Genomic DNA, 22,136 nt, shown 5'->3' with positions numbered 1-22,136 from the left:
CATTGCCTTCTCCGAATTTATCCATAATAGTAAAAGCTAATTTATAACTTAAGATTTCCCCTGACACCTTTGGTTAGTTAATTTTATTTGGTCTGTTTGCATTAGAACACAATATAGTTTTGTGTTTTTAAGAGAAAATTAAGGTTGATATTACTATGATAGTGTTAAAAAATATTGCTCTCATCTTCCAGCCTTTATTTTTCCCTTAGCCTAAACTAACCTAGAATATTACAGTTCTGTGCTGCCAAAACGGGATGTTCATTCTTTTTTCTCCCCCTTAGTATTCCGTCATAAAGAACCCCACCAAAAATCTCTTGATCTGTGTCTTTGAAATATTTTTCTTCTTCACAGATCTGTGGACTATGCATGTGGACTTGTTGCCTTGTTTTCCGTGTACTAAAAGGCCTTAACTTGGTACCTGTCCCATTTTTGCTTCTTGTTCAAGATCATCTGTCTACTCATCAGGATGGTTCACTATATGGCTGTACTGCTCCATGAGTACTTTACCCTCTTTCAGTTCTATCCTGTTAAACATTTGTCATCTCTCTGGGGCTACCTGCCTGTTTTTGTAGATAGAATGTTTTTGGAGCATGGCCACACCCATACATTTATACATATTGCTTGTGACTGCTTTCATGTTATAAAATAGCAGAATTGAGCAGTTGTAACATAGACCTGTTACCTGCAGTGCCAAAAATATTTGTCTGGTCCTTTACAGAAACATTTGCCAACTCCTCAACTATAGCATAAGCGCTTTATGTAAATGACTTATGGGCTGTTTCCTGCACCCTGTTCTCATCTTTTCTCTTGTTTGCATTGCTAACTTGTTCACAGATGCTCTTTTATGAGGACTCTATCATACTGCATTAGCTCTCTACCCAGAATGTGTCAGCTCTCTGTCAAAGTAGGAGTCTCTCTTTGCATCCCACATGTGAAGAATGCTGGCAAAACTTTTAAATTCAAATTTTACAAAGGTGCCTTGGCATTAAAATGAGATTATAGGATTGAAAAAAATCAAGAGTCGTTTCTTTCAGGGTTTGTTGAGTGTGTTTTTACAGGATTGTTTACTTAATATTTTTTCCAGGTAAAACCACTTCATTGGATGTACAGAGAGACAGTAAACTCTTAAGGATGTAGAAAAGATGAAGCTGCAGTTGTACACATCATTCAGCTTTGCTGATCAGTCTCTCATACTACTCATTAAAATGAATCTTTTCTGATTTTTACTCTATGAGAATGGAAAACTTGTGGTCATATGAATCTTCCCATAGTTGATGGGAATATGGTCTTTGAAGCTTTTCATGACCTTGGAAATTGAAGAAAGGTGGGACTTTTTACTACATTTTTTTTTTTAAAGAAAATTTCAAAATTATTTTTGAAGAATTGTTGTAATTCCTTTTGATCACTTACATTTATTCCCCGTTAAGTGTCTCTAGAAAATATTTGGATCAGAATGTAATAACTTACCTTTTCCTTTTCTTACTTATTTCCTAGTAACCTAAAACCCATTATTCTCTGGTTTCTTTTTTTATTCTTTAGTGGCTTACAGAGGAGATGAAATGTGGTCTGAGGGACGATATGACTATGAAAGACTCCCAAGAGAAAGAGTACCTCCTCGAAGTCACCCCAGTGTAAGTTGTTCTTACATTAGAATAATTCAAAACCTAGTGTCCAAGTGAATTATCTGTCAAAGCTAGCTGAAATGCAGATAGATCAAGCTTTTAAAAGTCAAAAGTTTGAAAATAAAAGGTAACATTTTGTTTGTGTAGGAAATCTATAGTTTATATTTCTTATTTAAATTTCTAAAAGGGAGGGCTTGTATTGATTGTAATTTGTGAAGAAAATTCAAGGTTTGATAAAACTCAGACCATCAGTTAACAAAGAAGTATTTTGGCAAGGGGCAACTCAGGGACAGGCAGGCAGTTTCTGGCGTGCTCTTCTACTGCTTTTCTCTTTGTTGCTCTGGGAGTTAGTAATTTGAGCCAGTCCTTTTTGTTGCTCAAGGAGCTTGCTGTTTTGCTTTTTATTCCCAGCACTGTGTTTATAACCTGGCACATAGTAGGCACTCATGTGTATTGAATAGTGTATGTTCTCTCTCTTTCTCTCCTCAAAATCCTCCGCAGAGATCCAAGGGAGGATCTGGGAAAGGTCAAGAAGTGGTGAATCTTAAACTTTTGCTTAGGGGGATTGGGCTCATTGTGATGGTATATGAGTATATTATGAATTCATTATATACCATCAAAAGGCACAAGTATTTGTTTATATGTTAGTTGTTTTTTACTTCTATAAGTAAATCCTCTAACCCTCTTAGGTGGGTGATATCACCTTCATGATTGTAATTTCTGCTAGGTTACAGCTTACATTGGGGTTGATCTAAAGTGATTTAAGGTGGAAAAAATGAAGAGGCCTACCATATTTCAGAAGGGGCAGATTTAATTATTACCAAATGTCATTTTTTCCAGGTTAACTTATAGACTTGATGTTTCTAATAAATATCTCAAAAATATTTTCAGCTTGATAGAATTATTTTATAGTTTACCTAGAACAAACAAGTGATAAACAAAATGTAGGACTAATGCAGTGATGGGAAAAGGTACAAATTATTTTTTAAAAAACAATTGATTTTTAGGTCCCTTACTCTCCTATGGATATATCCTATTAGAAATTTGGGATACTTTACAGGGTTTTCTGTGTGGTTATGCCATTAACTGAATATATATCATTGGGTTTGTTTTACTTTGTTTTTTTTCCTTTTCTAGTTAGATTTTTTTTTAATGTAACACATTTGTTGTTGTTTAGTCACTGAGTCATGTGCGACTCTTTGTGACCCCATGGAATGAAGCTCACCAGCTTCTTAGTCTGTGGGATTTGCCAGGCAGAAATACTGAGTCTCTACTGCTGAGCCGCTATGAAAGCTTCTGTAACACATTTACATGGCTTCAGATTATAAAGTAAGGTATATTTAGAGAGAAGATGACTTACTTTAAATGATAATTTATTATGATTATCTATTTAGCTAGTGCCTGCTTACAATAAGTGAGGTATAAATTTATAATCTTCAAAACAATTTTACGTGTTGAATAGTATAACATTTATAGAGCTTAGTAGAGCCTTAAAATGTAGACAAATTTTTATGTGGAAATACAGTTTCATATAACAGTGGGAAATAATCATGATAAAATCATGGAGAAAGTTACAACATAAAACCTTTATGACACTATTCTGCATTGTGTGTACATGCTATGAATATTTTAATGATAGAACACACTGCAGTGGGAGTTGGCTTAAAGAGCTGTTAAAATTGAAAGCCATGAGACCTGCCCAGAGGCTACTGCTAAGCAAAGAAGCTGGTTTAAATAAGATGGGAGGAGTGAATTTTAAGACAGGAGTCAGTTTATTAGTGTCATAACTTGAATATGTCAGCAAATCTGGAAGACCCAGCAGTGGCCACAGGACTGGAGAAGGTCAATCTTCATTTCAGTTCCCAAGCAGGGCAATACTAAAGAATGTTCAAACCATCGGATAGCTGCACTCATCTCCCATGCTAGTAAGTTCATCCTTAAAATCTTGCATGCTAGGCTTCAGTGTTACACAAACCATGAACTTCCAGACGTCCAAGTTGTGTTTAGAAAAGGCAGAGGAAAGTGAAAGTCACTCAGTTGTGTCCAGCTCTTTGCGACCCCATGGACTGTACAGTCCATGGGGTTCTCCAGGCCGAAATACTGGAGTGGGTAGCCTTTCCTTTCTCCAGGGGATCTTCCCAACCCAGGGATCGAAACCAGGTCTCCTGCATTTGCAAGCGGATTCTTTGCCAGCTGAGCCACAAGGGAAAAGGTAGAGGAACCAGAGATCAAATTGCCAACGTTTGCTGGATCATGGAGAAAGCAAGGGAATTCAAGAAAAACATCTACCTCTGCTTCATTGACTACACTAAAGCCTTTGATTTGTGGATCATAACAAACTGTGGAAGGCTCTTAAGGAGATGGAAATACCAGATGATCTTACCTGTCTACTGAGAAACCTGCACATGGGTTCAAGAAGCAACAGTTAGAACCTGGTGTGGAACAACTGATTGGTTTAGGGTTTAGAAAGGAGCACAACAAGGCTGTCTGTTGTCACCGTGTTTGTTTAACCTGTATGCTGAGCACATCAGGAGAAATGTCAGGCTGGATGAATTACAAGCTGAAATCAAGATAGGCAGGAGAAATACCAACAACTTCACATATGCAGATGATACCACTCCAATGGCAGAAAGCAAAGAGGAACTAAAGAACCTCCTGATGAGGGTGAAGGAGGAGAGTGAGAAAGCTGGCTTAAAACTAAATATTAAAGAAACTAAGATCATGGCATCTGGACCCATTATTTCATGGCAAATAGAAGGGGAAAAGGTGGAAGCAGTGACAGATTTCCTCTTCTTGGGCTCTAAAATCACTGCGGATGGTGACTGCAGCCATGAAATCAGAAGACAATTGCTTCTTGGCAGGAAAGCTATGACAGACCTAGACAGGATGTTGAAAAGCAGAGACGTCATTCTGCCAACAAAGGTTCAAATAGTCAAGTCTATGGCCTTCCCAGTGGTCATGTATGGTTGTGAGAGCTGGATCATAAAGAAGGCAGAGCACCAAAAAATTGATGCCTTTAAACTGTGGTGCTGGAGAAGATTCCTAAAAGTCCTTTGAACATCATGGAGATCAAAGCAGTCAATCTTAAAGGAAATCAACCCTGAATACTCATTGGAAGGACTGATGCTGAAGCTGAAGCTCCAGTATTTTGGTCACCTGATGTGAACAGAGGACTCTTTGGAAAAGTCCCTGTTGCTGGGAAGATTGAGGGCAAAAAGAAGAGGGTGTCAGAGGGTGAGATGGCTGGATGGACATGAACTTGGGCAAACTCTGGAAGATGGTGTGGGACAGGGAGGCATGGCGTGCTGCGGCTTTTGGGGTTGCAGGGAGTCGGACATGACTTGGTGACTAAACAACAACAGAAGACCGATGTGTAGGACCCTCTAATCTCTAGTAAGGCTGTTGTCTGTGTGAGAATGGATCTGAGAAAGTTCGTATGTCGAGGCCTTTATTTTTATCTAAAGTAAGAGGTGGCAAGATTTGTTGAAAGCAGAAGAGGAGCAGGACGGTGGCCGTGGAAGTCGGAATCCGCTAAGGAGTGTGTAACAACTCACCTGCCTAATCAACTAGCCCTGAAAATGGATGGCGCTGGAGCGTCGGGCCCATACCCGCCGTCGCCGGAAGGCAGTCGGAGAGGCGCGAGAGGGACGGGAGCCGGGGGAGGCGGGAGAAAGGCGGGGAGGGTCCCCTCTCCCCCCGCCCCCACCCCGCGCACGCTACGCCGTGACGAGTAGGAGGGCCGAAGTGGAGAAGGGTTCCCTGTGAACAGCAGTTGAACATGGGTCAGTCGGTCCTGAGAGATGGTCGAGCGCCATTCAAAAAAAAAAAAAAAGAAAGCGGAGGAGGTAGAGGGAGATTGCGGCCAGGATTGAAGTTTTGGCATAGCCATTGTAGGGCTCTCTTGACCAGAGATGTTTAGAAACACCGCTGCTGAAGGTCTATAAGCTTAAATTTTGTAGGGGCACCAATTTGGGAGTAGCGAAAGCAAGTCGTATTAAGATTGCAAGATGAGTGATGGACCTAGGGAGGTAAGAATTATTGAGGTACTATGTTATGTGGAATGGACCTATTACGAAAGGGAATAAGGCTGTGAGACAGATAGTGAATTGAAAGCAGTGAGAGGTTGAAGGACAGGAAAGTCTCTGTGGGGTTGAAGACCAAGTATGGCAGAAAGATAAGCAATCAATATTTTGGAATGTAGAGTTTCCAAAATGGAGCGGTTCTGGGTACTGAAGTTCAGTGTAGGTGGTAGGAATTAGAGTGGGTGAAGGTTATTGGAGTTGAGAGTAACAGAACTTTGTGGTTAGATTTTGGATCAGTGATATAAATTAGGGCTCTCAGTCCTCACTGTACATTAGAGTCAGCTAGAGAACTCTTAAATATCAGTGAATGGGTCCTCTTTATCTAATGGAGTCATGATCTCTGTGGATAGAATCTGGATGTCAGTGTTGTTTAAAAGTTCATCAGGTGATTCCTATTTGCAGAGTCAGAATCAGATTGTGGCTGAGCACCTAAGTCACTGATGATGACAGTTGAGTTAAAGATGTCAGGTGAGGGAAAGTGAAAGTGAAAGTTGCTCAGTCATGTCCGACTCTTTGTGACCCTATGGACTATACAGTCCATGGAATTCTCCAGGCCAGAATACTGGAGTGGGTAGCCTTTCCCTTCTCCAGGGGATCTTCCCAACCCAGGGATCGAACCCAGATCTCCCACACTGCAGGTGGATTCTTTACCAGCTGAGCCACAAGGGAAGCCCAAGAACACTGAAGTGGGTAGTCTATCCCTTCTCCAGCAGGTCTTCCCGACCCGGGAATCGAACTGGGGTCTCCTGTGTTTTAGGAGAGGGAAGTCTTCAGTGAATGAAGATGTTTTAGTAAAATCTAAACAAAGCCAAATATTTTCATTTTATGCCATTTTTGTGTGTGTCAAAGTGAAACAGGTATTTTTTCCTTTGTAAACTAATTTCATCAGCTGTAAGCAGATAGGGAGATATGTTTTTACACAATTGTCTGTGAAATCAGATTAGATGTATTCAACTGTAAGTCTAAAGGTAAATCTTACTTTGTTAAGTTCTCTGGCTGCTAGGCCCCTCCTAGATGGGAAGGAATCCAGACTGCTTTTCTCTTTTTGGAGCACAGAACATGCACAGACCTTGTCCAAGTTCATTCCTCTCCTATTTTAATTCTGTTAGATTGATCTCTCCATTCCCCCAATCAGTTTGTCTTACTCTATAAAGTCTGTATTCTCACATCCTCTCCCCGTAAGAATCAGACATTACAGATTTTCTGGTGAACGCTTATTATGGTTATTAATTTAAAGCCTTCCTTTCCCCTCAATATGTTATAGTCCTTTGATGGGTCTTGGAAAATTATCCCTTTGCCTTTTATGTTACACCTGCATTTCAGTTTAAAGAAAAAAATGGAGGTTTTTAACTTTCTCTGTGACATGGAACCCTTTAGCAGTCTGGTGAAGCCTATTACTTACAGTTATTATTATAGCCTAAAACTATCAAAAATCATATTTGTGACATAGTAGTTTATACTTCTTTAAGTAGGTCGTTAGATGTCAAGCAAGATGTAATGGTAGGGATTTCATTGCTATGATTTCAAAGGAGTGATGAGTGTAAATGATACTCTTGAGGTATCTGCAACAGCATAATATGATATAAAAATATCTGTGATTTCTATTAGTGGTGAAGCCATAGATAGTCCTACTGCTGTTGTGTTGTTTGTTGCCTGCTTTTAGGTGGAAAAGTAGTTTTCTATTCACATCTAATTTCATGGGCTGGCAGAATTCTTAGGTTAAAATGTTTCAGTGATGCAAACTGGAAATGTACATAGGGTTGTAATTATTACTTGGACCTAATAAAATCATAATTAAAAATTTAAAAATGTTTGCTTACAAAATGAGATCATTTAATGATATTTTAAAAACTTTATTGTTGTGTAATATTGACATGTACAAGATCATTCCCTAGCAACATTGTGCATAAGAGCTCCAAACTGGCAATAATCCAGATATCCAACAGTGTGGATAAATTAATTGTGCAGTTATACAACAATGAGAAAGAATGGACTGCTGTCAAATGCAGCAACATGTGTGAACCTCACAAATAATACTGAAACAAAAGTGTATATCTTATATGTTTCCTTTTGTATAAAGTTTCAAGATAGGCAGAACTAGCCAGGAAAGAGGTGACTTTTGGAGACAGAGGTAGTGACTGGGAGAGTGCAACAGAAAGGCTTTTGCCATGCTAAGAATGTTGTTTCTTGATCTGGGTGGTAGTTACGCAGTGTGATAACCTTGTGAAAATTTATCCAAAGATAACATTTACAGTTAGTATACTTTTTTAGATGAATGTCATACCTCAATAAAACTTCCTGTAAAAATTTGAAAGGTGAGCCCTCCAGCTCGGTAGGTGTCCAATATACTATTGGGGAAGAGCAGAGAAATAGCTATAGAAAGAATGAAGAGGCTGAGCCAAAGCAGAAATGACACCCAGTTTTGGTTGAAAGGACAGAATATATTTTTTTCCTAAATACAAAACTTTAGCAGATCCTTCAAAAATTGAGAACCCACTCTCACTAGTGTCTGAGATAGAGAAAGTTAATGTTCTATTTTATTTTGTATGTTTGGGTTCTCTGCTCTAACAAAAAAAAAAAAAAACGATTTTATTGCATTTCTCTCTCTCTTTTATTACTTTCCTTTGTCCCATTGTCCCATTCATTCTCAAGTCTGATGCACCAGAAATATGTTTGAAAAACTATTGCTGTGACATAAAGTATGACATCAGATAGGGACTTTAGATGGTACCCACTACACTAGTATGACCTCAGTTGTAGAGTATCTATTCTGTGAACTTACGGGTTTGATTAACCTAGAAGGCAACTGGACACATATATTTTGGTGCTGATGTTAAATTACACTTTATTTGAGTATTGGAAAGCTTATCCTCAGTTGTAACTTGGCAAATATACCAGTTATTATTTAGTACTTTAGAGCACTTAAAAATTCCTCTGTATTGATAATAAGTTACTTGTAAGGTACTTCACATAAATTTTTATTTGGTTTTAAACTTGAGTAGATAAATAGGAGACTTAAGTCCAAAGAAGTATTTTACACAGAATCTGCACATTCCTTTATTGGAAGGACATTGATTATGACAGAACATCCACATTTAACTTTTAGATGTCCATAAGACCTTTATTTTTAAAATTATGCTTTCTGTTTAATCTGTAATTTCTATGAGCTTATCTGACTTTTGTAGCCTTGATAAAAGTTTTGTGACAATGGCTTTTAGACACCAGTAAGTTTCCATTTGTGGAACTCCACCTTGTTAGCCTGATAGGGAATAGATAGAAAATGTGGAACATTGCAACATAAAATGTCCATTTTCTGTTGGCTTCTTTCAGATTTTTAGAGGTTATAAAGTTTGGAAACTGGGATCAAAACACTTAACGGTTTATATTCTGGGCACTGTAATATGACTGGAACCAAAATAGTCCTGTCTGTTTTTACTTGCCTTCTTCTGTTAACAAATGTATGTCAAGTAAAAGATTTTCTAATCTTGGTGGCAGTGAACATTATAAAGATTGAGGGTAGTGATGAGCAACAATATTTAAAAAAATTTTTATTTGGGGGGAGTTCCCTGCCAATCCAGTGGTTAGGACTTGGTGCTTTCACTGCCATGACTGGGGTCAAACCTTGGTCGGGAGGCTAAGATCCCATGTATAGGGTACAGCCAAGGGGGAAAAAAAATTTAAAAGATTTTTTTCTATCACATTTAGTTAGTTTTGAGTTATATAATTAGGTTTTATAATTAAATAGTTACATAACAATATTTCTTTCCTTGAGTTAGTTGAATGTTTGTACTGTTCATTTCATTGGTTATTTCTCTCCTGGAGACTATAGTGAGTTGGAAATAATTTTTTTAGTGAATTCAGAACATGAGTTTGTTAATTTCTAAGATCTTATAGATAATATATATTTGTTCCATATATTCTCAAATTTAAATGTACTCCAAATAACATTGAGATCTTTCTTTTATCCAACTTGAAATAAGTAATCAAGTCTACTAAACTTAGCAATTCAGTTGTTTATATATTCTAGATAATATTGCTAAAAGTATGTTAATGTGGAAATATTCCTTTTCTCCCCACTCTTATTTCATGAAACACTTTTAAAGTGTGCACTTGCGTAATTTTAATTCTTTTCATACCTCACATTTTATCATCTAGTAAGTGTTCATGTAAATACAACTTTTTTCATTATCTTATGAACATTTTCAGACCTATAGCAAAGTTGGATTTTATAGTGAACATCCATTTATTGATGATTTAGATTCAACTATTAACATTTTACTAAACTTTCTTTATCATGTCTTTATCCATCTATCTGTCCTTTGTAAGTATACCTAGTCCGTCAGATTTTAGGGATGCTTTTCAAAGTAAACTGTGGACAACACTACACTTTCCATTAGCTACTTAAACATGCATATCATTAGCTAAAGTGCAATTTTTTTTGAGTGTAACTATAAAAATTACGTACGTTAGATGCAAAATCTGAAGTGTTCATTTGCTGAGTTTTGATTTAGTAATGTTCCTCTGTGCAGAGCTGCCCAGGAGGTGTTTAATTCTTTTGGCAGACAGAAGTACATGGACCTTTGTTTTGTTGTCACTATTTCCACAGAGACAGGATCCGTTCTCGGCTACGTTCTGTACTATGTTCTAGTTTTCTGGGGACAGTTCCAGCTTCAGATATTTGACATACTATTCCCAAAAGCCATTGAAATGACCCAGAGATATCAACATTTCATTGAAAATTCAGCTAGTGGATTAAACCAGTAAGTGCTACAGTGCAGATGTTGTGTTGCTTAGTCGCTAAGTCATGTCTGACTCTTTGCTATTCCACGGACTGTAGGCTCTTCTGTTCATGGGATTTCACAGGCAGGAATTCTGGAGTGGGTTGCTGTTTCCTTCTCCAGGGGATTTTTCTGACAGAGGGATCAAACCTGTGTCTCCTGCTTTGGCAGGCAGATTCTTTACCACTGAGCCACCAGGGAAGCCCTATAGTACGTGTCTAAAGCATGAAGGATCGGAGTGAGGAAACCTCAAGCTTTTGAAAACAGAAGTCCTCTAGACTTGTGGGTAATCAAACTTTTTAGTTAGGTGGTGTGCTTTTCCGGTAGAAAGCATGTGACGCCAACAGTAGTATAGAACTGAGAGGCAAACTGGAATGTATGTTATGTATGTGGTTCTGACTATGTGCCGAGTAATACTCCACTTGCTGGGAATAGGGCAGGGAGTAAGACCAAGGTTTCTGTGCCCATGAAACTTCCTTTCATACTAAGTTGATTGTGTCAGGAAATCTGGCAGTTGAGTAGTTACATATACCATTGTACTTAGTTACTTTAGTGGTGGGTTAATGTGTTTTAGTTATTTTTGACTTTTTATTTATAACGATGAAAATTAAGTATATAAAAGTAGACAAAATGACATAACTCCCCACGGACAAATTATTCAAATAGTATTTATCAACTCATGGTCAATCTTCTTTTGTCTGTGCTTTCACCACCTTGCTCTTTCTTAGATTAGTTCCAAGTAAATTCAAGATACTTTATTTCAAATGGAAATATTTCATTATGTCTCAAGAAAGATGCTTAAGAAGGGGTGCTTATATATTAAAATAAAATATTTTTGTGTTAAAATGAGTGCAAAGTATATTTTAATGACAGTGGAAAAAAAATTTTTTTTAAGAAATGTAATCCGGATAATTTGTACCCAATTAGTAATAGGCCTGAACATTAGTGTGGAGAATTTGATATACATTTATATATTGAATCAAGCAAAACATCAAACTTGGTGCTTTTACTTAAACTAAAATGAAAGTGTTTTTCATAACAGGTATTTATAGTGAATTGGAATTTATAGAAAATGAACGAATAATTTGTTTTCTAACAAAACGCAATCACCATTTCAGATTTCAAAGTTGCAAAAATCATTTAATATGTATCTTGGTCAGATTTCTGTTAGCACAGGCAAACTGTGAATAGTCCTTATTCCAGAAATGCAGAGAGCCATGTGGAAGAAATTGTCTTGTCTCTAAGATAATGATAAATATGAAAGTGTAAAAAATCATAACACTATAACTTAAAAGAAGTAGTTAAGTTTATTTGGGAACCATATTTTACTGCTTTCTCAGAACTGTCTCTTGGAATTTAATCTTACTCATCATTCTCTCTTCCTTGCTTGGTCTTTCCCCTGCCCTTAAGTTAGATGGTCTGGCTGACATGTCAGCATTAGCAAGACACTGTTCTCCTTGTAGGGCAATCGCCCTTCTCTTCAAAGACCTTTCTTTAGGACTGTCATGTGATTTCCTCCAGACCTCTGGGGGGTGGCTTCCTTAATCCCAGAGTTCTGGTCTTTGTCTTGCTTTACTGCTCTTAAAGATTACAAGATAAGTTACCAGTAAATAAGCGCTCAGCTTTTTCTCTGCGTGGCTCTATTGCGAGTTCTCCCTGCTCTGTCTTATAATCCTGTGTGTTTGTGAGAACTAACTCAGTATGACTCTGCCACACTTCGTGGCCGAACAGGGACCATGTGAAGGTTTGCTTGCTCTAGCCTGAGCAAGGGGAAAGGACATCTGCTCTTCCAGAGAGGAACTGTGGCCTTGAAGACTAGTGACGGAGCGAAGCCTTCTAGATGTACTTCGCTTTCTGCTGTAACTCTGCAGCTTGCTCATAAGCATCAGCTTTCCTTTCTGCTTGCCATTGCTGGTTGTAAGGTTTCTGATTCAGACTTAACTAAACCTCTTATGGTGATTTATGCTTGTTGTCCTTGATATCCCCAAGAAGTTTCTTTGAAAATGTCTGATTTGGAACCAGTAGGTCATTGGTTGAAAAATGGTGTAGGTGTTGTTAATGTACAGCATCTAAATACTTGGAATTTGTGTCATATTGCGGTTTTTGCCATAGAAGAGTGAGAAATTCCTTCAGTTCAGTTCAGACAGTGCAGTTGCTCAGTCGCGTCCCACTCTTTGTGACTGCATGCCTGCAGCACGCCAGGCTTCCCTATCCATCACCAACTCCCAGAGCTTACTCAGACTTACTCAAACTCATGTCCATTGAGTCGGTGATGCCATCCAACCATCTCATCCTCTGTCGTCCCCTTCTCCACCTGCCTTCAATCTTCCTAGCTTCAGGGTCTTTTCCAATGAGTCAGTTCTTCACATCAGGGGGCCAAAATATTGGAGCTTCCACTTCAGCATCAGTCCTTCCAATGAATATTCAGGACTGATTTTCTTTAGGATTGACTGCTTTGATCTCTTTGCAGTCCAAGGGACTCTCAAAAGTCTTCTTCAGCACCACAGATCAAAAGTGTCAATTCTTTCGTGTTCAGCTTTCTTTATGGTCCAGCTCTTCCATCCATACATGACTACTGGAAAAACCATAGCTTTAACTAGACGGACCTTTATTGGCAAAGTAATGTCTCTGCTTTTTAATATGCTGTCTAAGTTTGTCATAGACTATATTCTGAGGAGCAAGCATCTTTTAATTTCATGGCTGCAGTCACCATCTGCAGTGAGCATTTTTCCCCCCATCTATTTGCCATGAAGTAAAGGGACCAGATGACATGATCTTAGTTTTTTGAATGTTGAGTTTTAAGCCAGCTTTTTCACTCTCCTCATTCACTTTCATCAAGAGGCTCTCTAGGTCCTTTTCACTTTCTGCCATAAGGGTAGTGTCATCTGCATATCTGAGATAATTGATATTTTTCCCTCCATTCCAGCTTATGCTTCATCCTGCTGAGCATTTTGCATGATGTATTCTGCATATAAGTTAAATAAGCAGGGTGACAGTATACAGCCTTGACGTACTCCTTTCCCAATGTGGAACCAGTTCTTTGTTCCATGTCTGGTTCTAGCTGTTGCTTCTTGGTTTACATACAGGTTTCTCAGGAGGCAAGTGAAGTGGTCTCCTATTCCCTTGTCTTTAAGAATTTTCCACAGTTTGTTGTGATCCACACAGTCAAAGGCGTTAGTGTAGTCAGTGAAGCAGATGTTTTTCTGGAACTCTCTTGCTTTTTCTATGATCCAGTGGATGTTGGCAATTTGATCTCTGGTTCCTCTGCCTTTTCTAAATCCAGCTTAAACATCTGGAAGTTTTCGGTTCACGTACTGTTGAAGGCGAAGTTGGAGAATTTTGAGCATGAGTTTGCTAGTGTGTGAGATGAGTGCAATTGTGCGGTAGTTTGAACATTCTTTGGCATCACCTTCTTTGGGATTGGAATGAAAACTGACTTTTTCCAGTCCTCTGGCCACTGCTGAGTTTTTTCAAATTTGCTGACATACTGAGTGCAGCACTTTAACAGCATCATCATTTAGGATTTTAAGTTGCTTTGCTGGGATTCCATCATCTCCACTAGCTTTGTTCGTAGTGATCCTTCCCAAGTCCCACTTGACTTCACATTCCAGGATATCTGGCTCTAGGTGAGTGATCACACCATTATGGTTATATGTTTCATTAAGACCTTTTTTGTACAGTTCTGTGTATTTTTGCCACCTCTTCTTAATATCTTCTGTTTCTGTTAGGTCCATACCGTTTCTGTCTTTAATTGTGCCCATCTTTGCATGAAATGTTCCCTTGAGATTTCTGATTTTCTTGAAGGAATCTCTAGTCTTTTCCAGTCTGTTGTTTTCCTCTATTTCTTTTCATTGATTGCTTAGGCAGGCTTTCTTATCTCTCTTTGCTATTCTTTGGAACTCTGCACTCAGATGGATATAACTTTTCTTTTCTCCTTTGTCTTTCCCTTCTTTTCTTTTCTCAGCTATTTGTAAGGCCTCCTCTGACAACCATTTTGCCTTTTTGCATTTCTTTTTCTCAGGGATGGTTTTGATCACCACCTCCTGTACAATATTGCTAACCTCTGTTCATAGTATCAATGAAGTTAAACGTATTCCTACTGAAGTTTATGGCCTTTTATCTAAAGACACAGTTGGAATTATTTTAGGCTGGTCCAGCATAACTATGAAAGGTATTCATATTTTACCAGAGGTAATTGATTCTGATTACTCAGGCAGTATTCAAATTACGGCCCTCACATACTTATCATACAGTAGAGAAAGGGACAAAAGTTGCACAGCTATTACTCTTGCCTTATTTTGTGCCCTCAGCAGAGAAAGAAATTAGGAAAGGAGGCTTTGGATCTACCAATGTGGCTTACTAGACTATGCTATTTGATTAACCACCCCACATAAAAGCTAAAAATTCAAGACCTTTCTTTCAGGGGTTTAATAGATCAGGAACTTATGTAGCTATTATCACAAAACAAGAATGGCCTTCTATCTGGCCTTTAAAAAGAGTCCATGGACAGATTTTAGTTGTTGGGGGATTCCAAGAAGCACATCAAAGCACCTTTCTAAAAATCTGTACAGATTCAGAAGGGCATGTAGCTATTATTGTCCTTACATCATGAATATTCCTACAACTTTATGGGGGTTAGATATATTATAACAATATCAATTAAAACTACAGACAAATTTATCCTCAGGGCCACTACTATTATATACCATTACAAATCATCTGGATCGATGAACCTTCCCCCAGCCCCCTACCCCCCGGGTCTGGATAGAGCAGTGACCTAGGACTGAAGAAGAAATTGCGCTTATAGAACAATGGGTTAAAGAATAATTAGATGCAGGACATAGAGAACCTTCCTTAAGCCTGTGGAATACTCCCATCTTTATTATCCCCCCAAAATCAGGAAGATGGCATTTAATTCATTATTTAAGAGTAATTAATGCTCAAATGCAACCGATGGGTTCATTACAACCAGCTATTCCAAACCCCTCTCTAATTCCAGACGATCACACTAATAATTATAGATCTTAAGATTTGCTTTTCTACCATACCTTTACATTTTGAAGATAAACAGAAATTTACAGTTTTAGTTCCTAATATAAATAATCATCATCCTTTACAGTGATATCAGTGGAAATACTTACCTTGGGGTATGAAGAATAGCCCTACCACGTGTCAAAGATTCGTAGATCTAAGTCTGCAACTGTCACGACAACGATTTCCCAATGCCTGTATTTATCATTATATGGATGATATTCTTTTAGCACACTCTGCACCACAAAAATTAGCAGAAATTCTCTCTTCCTTACAGACATATTTGAATTCACAGGGGTTAATAATAGCTCCAGAGAAAATCCAATACATGCCCCCATGGAAATATCTTGGCTTTCAAATTTTACAATAAGCAATTACTCCTTTACAGTTTTCCTTCAAGGTTCCAGAACCATTTAGACTTCTTTCTTTAAAGCAGTTCTTGGGTCACTTAAATTGGATACGACCTACATCAGGCATCCCAACATATGCAGAGCTTCCTTTCCCTTGTGGCTCAGCTGGTAAAAAAATCTCCTGCAGTGCGGGAGACCTGGCTTTGATCCCTGGGTTGGGAAGATCCGCTGGAGGAGCGAAAGAAAGGCCACCCACCAATATTCTGGCCTAGAGAATTCCATGGACTGTATAGTCCATGGGGTCACAGAGAGTCAGACACAGCTGAGTGACTTTCACTTTCTTTCAATTATTACAGGGAAATGAAGATCCTACTCACCCTGCTATTTTTCTCCTTAACATTATGCTTTATTACCACAATTCGGCGCTGCTTATGTTAAACATTTTCTTGACTATATGTTCCTTCACATCCTTTTTCAGTGATTCTTCTTTCTATTAAACATACTCCTACAGCAATATTTGCCCACGTCTTACCTAAAGAGATAAACAGCATTGAATGGTTAGATTATCCTAATCAACCAAAATACCGTGTTCTTCCCTGCTTACAGGAGAGACTATATCTATTACAGCAAGGACACTTAGGCCTCTGTTGCCTTACTGGCTCAGATCCACAAACAATTTTGTGGGAATATCTAAAGAAAATGTGGAATCATTATATCAAACTAATGAACAATTTCAAATGGCCATATCAGATTTTACAGGGGAATTATTTACAACTTACTGATGGATAAAATAACTTCTGTTTTACAGTTCGTGCCCTTTTCTTTACATCATCTTATCTCTAGACATCCTGTTCCTAACTTGCTTACCCACTATACAGATGGCAGTCAAACTTGAGGAATAGTGACCTGGAAGGAAACATCAGGATGGATAAAGATCTTTACCAGCCCCCAAACATCCCCACAGCATTCTGAGTTAGCTGCTGTCTTGCTTGCATTGCAAACCTTGCAAACTGTACTCTATTAACAGATTCCTTGTATGTTGTTAATATAATTCAGTAATTGCCCAGTTCTATTTTAAATACTTCAATCGATAAACCATTACTTTCCTTCTTTGTTTCTGTTCAAACTCTTTTAACTAAACGACAGCATCCTTTTTCCATAGCTCATATTGGAGGACGTACACAATTTCCCGGAGCTCTCACTTTCGGAAATGAACAGGCTGACTCATCTCTTCACCTTATAGGATCATCGTTTACTGCTGCCTTTCAGTCACATCAGTTCTTCCACCAGGGTGCCAAGGCACTACATAAACAATTTGCTCTAACCTTACAGGAAGCCAAAAGATTGTTAGCGCCTGTCCCACATGTCAGTTATTAACTCCTTCTCTCCCGGAAGCTGGCATTATAACCCTTGTGGTCTTTGTTGTAATGAGTTATGGCAGATGGATGTGACTCGTTATCCTCCATTTAAACCATTTCACTTTGTGGATGTAACTGTTGATACTTTTGCAGGCTTTTTATGGGCTACCACACAACATGGAGAATAAGCACATCCTGAGCAAGCTCACCTTGAATGTTTTGCTATTCTAGGACACCCTCAAACCATTAAAACTGATAATGCTGCAGCATATACATCACACAAACGTAGGGATTTCTTTTGTCTATGGGATATTAACACATCATTGGTATTCCTCACAACCTTTCTGGACAGGCATTATTGAATGCATGAATGGGCTACTGAAATTATTTTTAAGTAAACTGAAAAGGAAAGAATTAATTCCTCCTAGTGAATGCAATGGCACCCCACTCCAGTACTCTTGCCTGGAAAATCCCATGGGCAGAGGAGCCTGGTAGGCTGCAGTCCATGAGGTCGCTAAGAGTCAGACACGACTGAGCGACTTCACTTTCACTTTTCACTTTCATGCACTGGAGAAGGAAATGACAAGCCACTCCAGTGTTCTTGCCTGGAGAATCCCAGGGGCAGAGGAGCCTGGTAGGCTGCCGTCTATGGGGTCGCACAGAGTCGGACACGACTGAAGCGACTTAGCAGCAGCAGCAGCCGCAGCCGCAGCCAGGAATGATTATATATTGCCTTATTCACTCCTAATCACTTATCAGTTTCCAAAAGTTCTTCACAGTCAGCTGCTGTTACTAGACATTTTGCTACTACACATTCATAAGAATTCCCTCCGGTACTTTTTAAACAACCACCCTCTCTCCTATTTGGCAAGGACCTGTTAAATTACTAACATGGGGAAGGGAATATGCTGCTGTTTTGTCTCCATCAGGTCCACTTTGGATCCCTGCCTGTTGTGTGAAACTTTGTCATGAGTTGGCACCAAGGACTTAAGGATCTATTGCTGGAGTTTCATCTATTGACCACCCAGATGTCTCTTCCTGGTGTGCCTCTTCCAAAAAGACTGAGAAATAACCATTCTCTAGCCATTGACATTATGTGGGGTAATATTAAACATCTTACTTTAAGAGCCGAAATAGCTATTATTAATAGTGACACACCTATTACTCCTGATGTTGCCTTCCCTTTTAGCCATTATAACTGCCAACTCTGCCCATAAGGTATGGCTGTTTCAGGTTATACTTCTGTTTTTCACTAGGGGTCCTGCTCATATACTACTTAACAATAACTATACATACTGGGCTCACTTAATGAACCCCCCCTTGGTTGTCTGTTGTCACATGGGAAGATCCAGAAACTCCTATTTCTACCAATGATTCCCCCATTGAAGGAAGTTAATGCGGCCATAATAGGGAAGCGGAGATGTGCCTGCAAACGGGACTCTGCTTGGGTGGAGCGGGACTCTGCTTGGGTGGAGCGTGCTTGCAAACAAGATGCTCTGCCAAGGAGTCTAGACACAGCCTTGAGTTTAATGGTCCGTTGCAAACGAGGGAGCATTCCCTTCTTGTGATAAGGAGGAAGAAAGGGCTCTGGACAGACTCTGCAGTAAACAGGAGTTTCACTCCCCTTGCTGTACGATAACATTTGTGCACCTGCGCTGTACTGAAAAGGCTTAGTCATGCAGTCTGGAATTCTGCCTAGGGGGCTTTATAAAAATAAACCGCAGCTTGTTTGAGCACTTCCTTTTTCCTCCAACCGGAGTTGTGTCTTGTCTGTCTTTTGTGTGCGTCTTGTCTTTGTGTCATTTCGCTCGCAACACCCATTGCTAGGGGAGAATGGCTTTCTCCTTCATCTCTTTTACCTGTGCATACCTTAGATTCTCCTTGGACCATTAATGGTTCACATCTACCCTTCGGCATAACTAATTGAACAAATTCCTAGATATGTGCTTATACCAGCGCTCAGTGGTATATGAATAATATAATAAACTCCCCAAAACGATCTTGAATCATTATCGTTACACGTCAGACCTTTGTGTTTACTTTTGGTTTCCAAGGAAACTTAGCATCTGGAATGTCTCTCCCTAAACATCAATCCCATTATGTATTCATGCATGGGTTGATATGCGACTGTTTGGTGGATTGAATTGGCATGTTTGAGGATCTCATAATTTTTCCACACAGCTCTCATGATCGATAATTATACAATAGAAAATTGGGGTCCCCAAGGATTATTGGTTCAAGACAGTAACAAAACTTGGCATGATCAGATTTGAAATTGGTCTTTTCTCTTTCACTATAATAAATCTGACCCTTAATGGAATCTTGGTTTTACAGCACTTGTACTCTGTTTAAAATTTGCACTAGCACCATTACAGTAGTCTCCTACTAAGATCTTCATGTGGCGTTGTATTGCGCTTCCTTTTTTCTCACAGGTTTTGCAACGGGGCTTGGAATCTTTAACAGTAATCATTTTGTTTGGAATTTTGCAGAGATGAATGCCCATGTTAATATCTGCACTACCAGACCATACATCTTTGCACTTGCTTATAACTTTACCCTTTCTATTAAATTGACTCTGGTGTGGTGGTTCTCACCTAGCTCAATCCAATCTAGTTTGGGGTAAAAAACGTTTTTTAGGTACTCTAATAGTTTCCATAATAGCTGTTACCATGGCAGCTGCTATTGCAGCAGCCCTTTCTATTTCTTTAAAAACTGCCAAGTAAAGACTCTTATGACTAATATAACTTCTGACTTTACTGAACAGTGGAAATTGATCAAATGATTTTATCTCGACTTGCAGCTTTGGAACCTGCAGTTTTATGGTTTGGTGAAAATCAGCGTGCTCTTTGGACCTCTTTGGACCAGTTAGACTGTGATAGCATGTTTTCTCATGTTCGGAACATTGATTGCCTTATTTTCTCAACTCACTTGCACTGAGGCGATGATAACGCTGTTCTGCTGACAAGAAGATCATTAAAACAGAAAGAGGGGATTTGTGGGAACCATGTTTTACTGCTTTCTCAGAAATGTCTCTTGGAATTTAATCTTACTCATTTTCTCTTCCTTGCTTGGTCTTTCTCCTGCTCTTGAGTTAACTGATCTAGCTGACATGTCAGCATTAGGAGGACACTGTTCTGCATGCAGAACAATCCCCCTTCTCTTCAAAGACCTTTCTTAGGACTCTCATGTGATTTCCTCTAGACCTCCAGGAGGTAGCGTCCTTAATCCTAGAGTTCTGGTCCTTGTCTTGCTTTACTGCTCTTAAAGATTACAGGATAAGTTACCAGTAAATAAGCACTCAGCTTTTCCTCCCTGTGGCTCTCATATCCTGTGTGTTTGTGAGAATTACTCAGTGCGACACCACCAGAGGGATGGTATAATGTATATATTTGTACACTTTCTCAAAACATTAAGGAAACAGCAATTTCATCTTCATTGCTAGATATAAGAACTATCATTAGCAGATTTTTTTTCTTTTGCTCAGTAGCAACTTTGGATTGATTATTTTCATTTATCATTTGGTAGGAACAAACAGGTATTATGTAATTGAATTTTATGGTTTCCCACAATTGGAGAAGTCAGTGGTTTTAATTTTATGTGCAACAAATTTTGAATTAGAAGATGCTGTAAATTTTGGCTTAATGACAGTTTTTTTTAAGAAGCTCAATATTTGCTTAGATTTAATTGAAATCTCTATGAAAGATAGTGTTAAGGAGAAAAAGTCACTAAATTCATTTGTGTACTATATTTTATGTGATCATACAGAATATATATTACAATTTAATTTGTTACATACTAAAGGAAACCACCTTATATCCCCATGGGAAAAAATTACATAGGTCATTTTAACTCTCAAATGGATATGAACTGTTTTTTTGTGGCACATTGACAAATTTCCTACCCATTGGGAAATTTGGCATGGGTGTAGTTTTTTAATAGCTACTAAAATATTTTTTTATATATTTAAATAGCTATTTTATAGCTAGTTAGTAGTTATTGAATAGTTGTAGTTGTTAATGCTAAGAAGCAATTTAAGGAAATAACCACTTTGAGGAATTTAGTGTTTCACTTAGACTTGTAAAAATAGTAATCAAAATAGCAACCATTTTTTGAGTACTTAGTGTATCCTGCTGTACTAAGTGTTTTACAGTTTGGTTTTTCTTTAGTCCTCACAACTTCATGATGTAGTTACTCTTATTAATGTCATTGCTCAGATAATGAAACTGAGACTTAAATAGTAAAATTACCACTCTCGAATGTTAGGCATTATAAGTTTTTCATTTTGTCAAATCAGTTACTTCATAGTGATCATATCTTACACTTGGGTGGCTTGCCAGTTTCTTCCACATAGGCCTCATCTGATATTGATAGACATAGCATGAGTGCTCACGACCAGATTATTTAGAGATGCATGTTTTGTAGCTCTCTGGTTCTTGTTGTTGATAATCATTTTTATTTTACAGCAGCTTCTAGTCTAAGATAGGTGTTATTTTCCCTCTTTTCAGTTTCCCAACTCCCACTAAGAATCTGTTCAGCTAAACTTTAAAACATTAACATATTACTTTGAAAATTAGGTCAGCTTTTATATCGAGTTTTATTTTACTTCCAAACTTATGATGTCACAGGCTCTTCTCTTACATGCTGTTTTAGAAATAGCAAATGTATCCTCTAGATCTTTCTAGCTCAGTATTATCTCCTTATTTGCTGTTGGTTATGTGTAAAAATCTTTTATTTTTTTTCTGGACAATAAACTTCAGACACAGTAAACAAAAGATGTGTGGTATCTTAAATGGTTTTACTTCTAAAATACCTGGACAACTAGGGATTAGAGCTACTGTGACATTCTCCCTTTCATGGTTTATTTTTTATTAATAATATTGTATTTTTTCTTTTACTTATGATTGGTTTTTTGCAT

General features: G+C 38.3%; 1 protein-coding gene across 13 annotated transcripts in view; it reads left to right on the top strand.

The window, feature by feature from the left end:
• The window catches only part of PPHLN1 (periphilin 1), a 167,900-nt gene that overhangs the window by 12,286 nt on the left and 133,478 nt on the right, over positions 1 to 22,136 (top strand). For 11 of the 13 annotated variants that reach the window (XM_005680154.3, XM_018047912.1, XM_005680150.3 and 8 more), the window contains one exon: positions 1,540 to 1,631. In XM_005680154.3, the coding sequence (XP_005680211.1) occupies positions 1,560 to 1,631 (72 nt within the window). In that variant the 5' untranslated portion in view covers positions 1,540 to 1,559. Of the gene's footprint in view, positions 1 to 1,084; positions 1,325 to 1,539; positions 1,632 to 22,136 lie in introns of all 13 variants that reach the window. The other 2 variants (XM_013963866.2, XM_013963867.2) reach the window with 1 other exon arrangement.

Source organism: Capra hircus, chromosome 5, assembly GCF_001704415.2.
Source record: "Capra hircus breed San Clemente chromosome 5, ASM170441v1, whole genome shotgun sequence".
NCBI lineage: Eukaryota > Metazoa > Chordata > Mammalia > Artiodactyla > Bovidae > Capra > Capra hircus.
The sequence above is the reverse complement of the archived record's forward strand: the minus strand, read 5'-3'. Positions and strand labels throughout refer to the sequence as shown.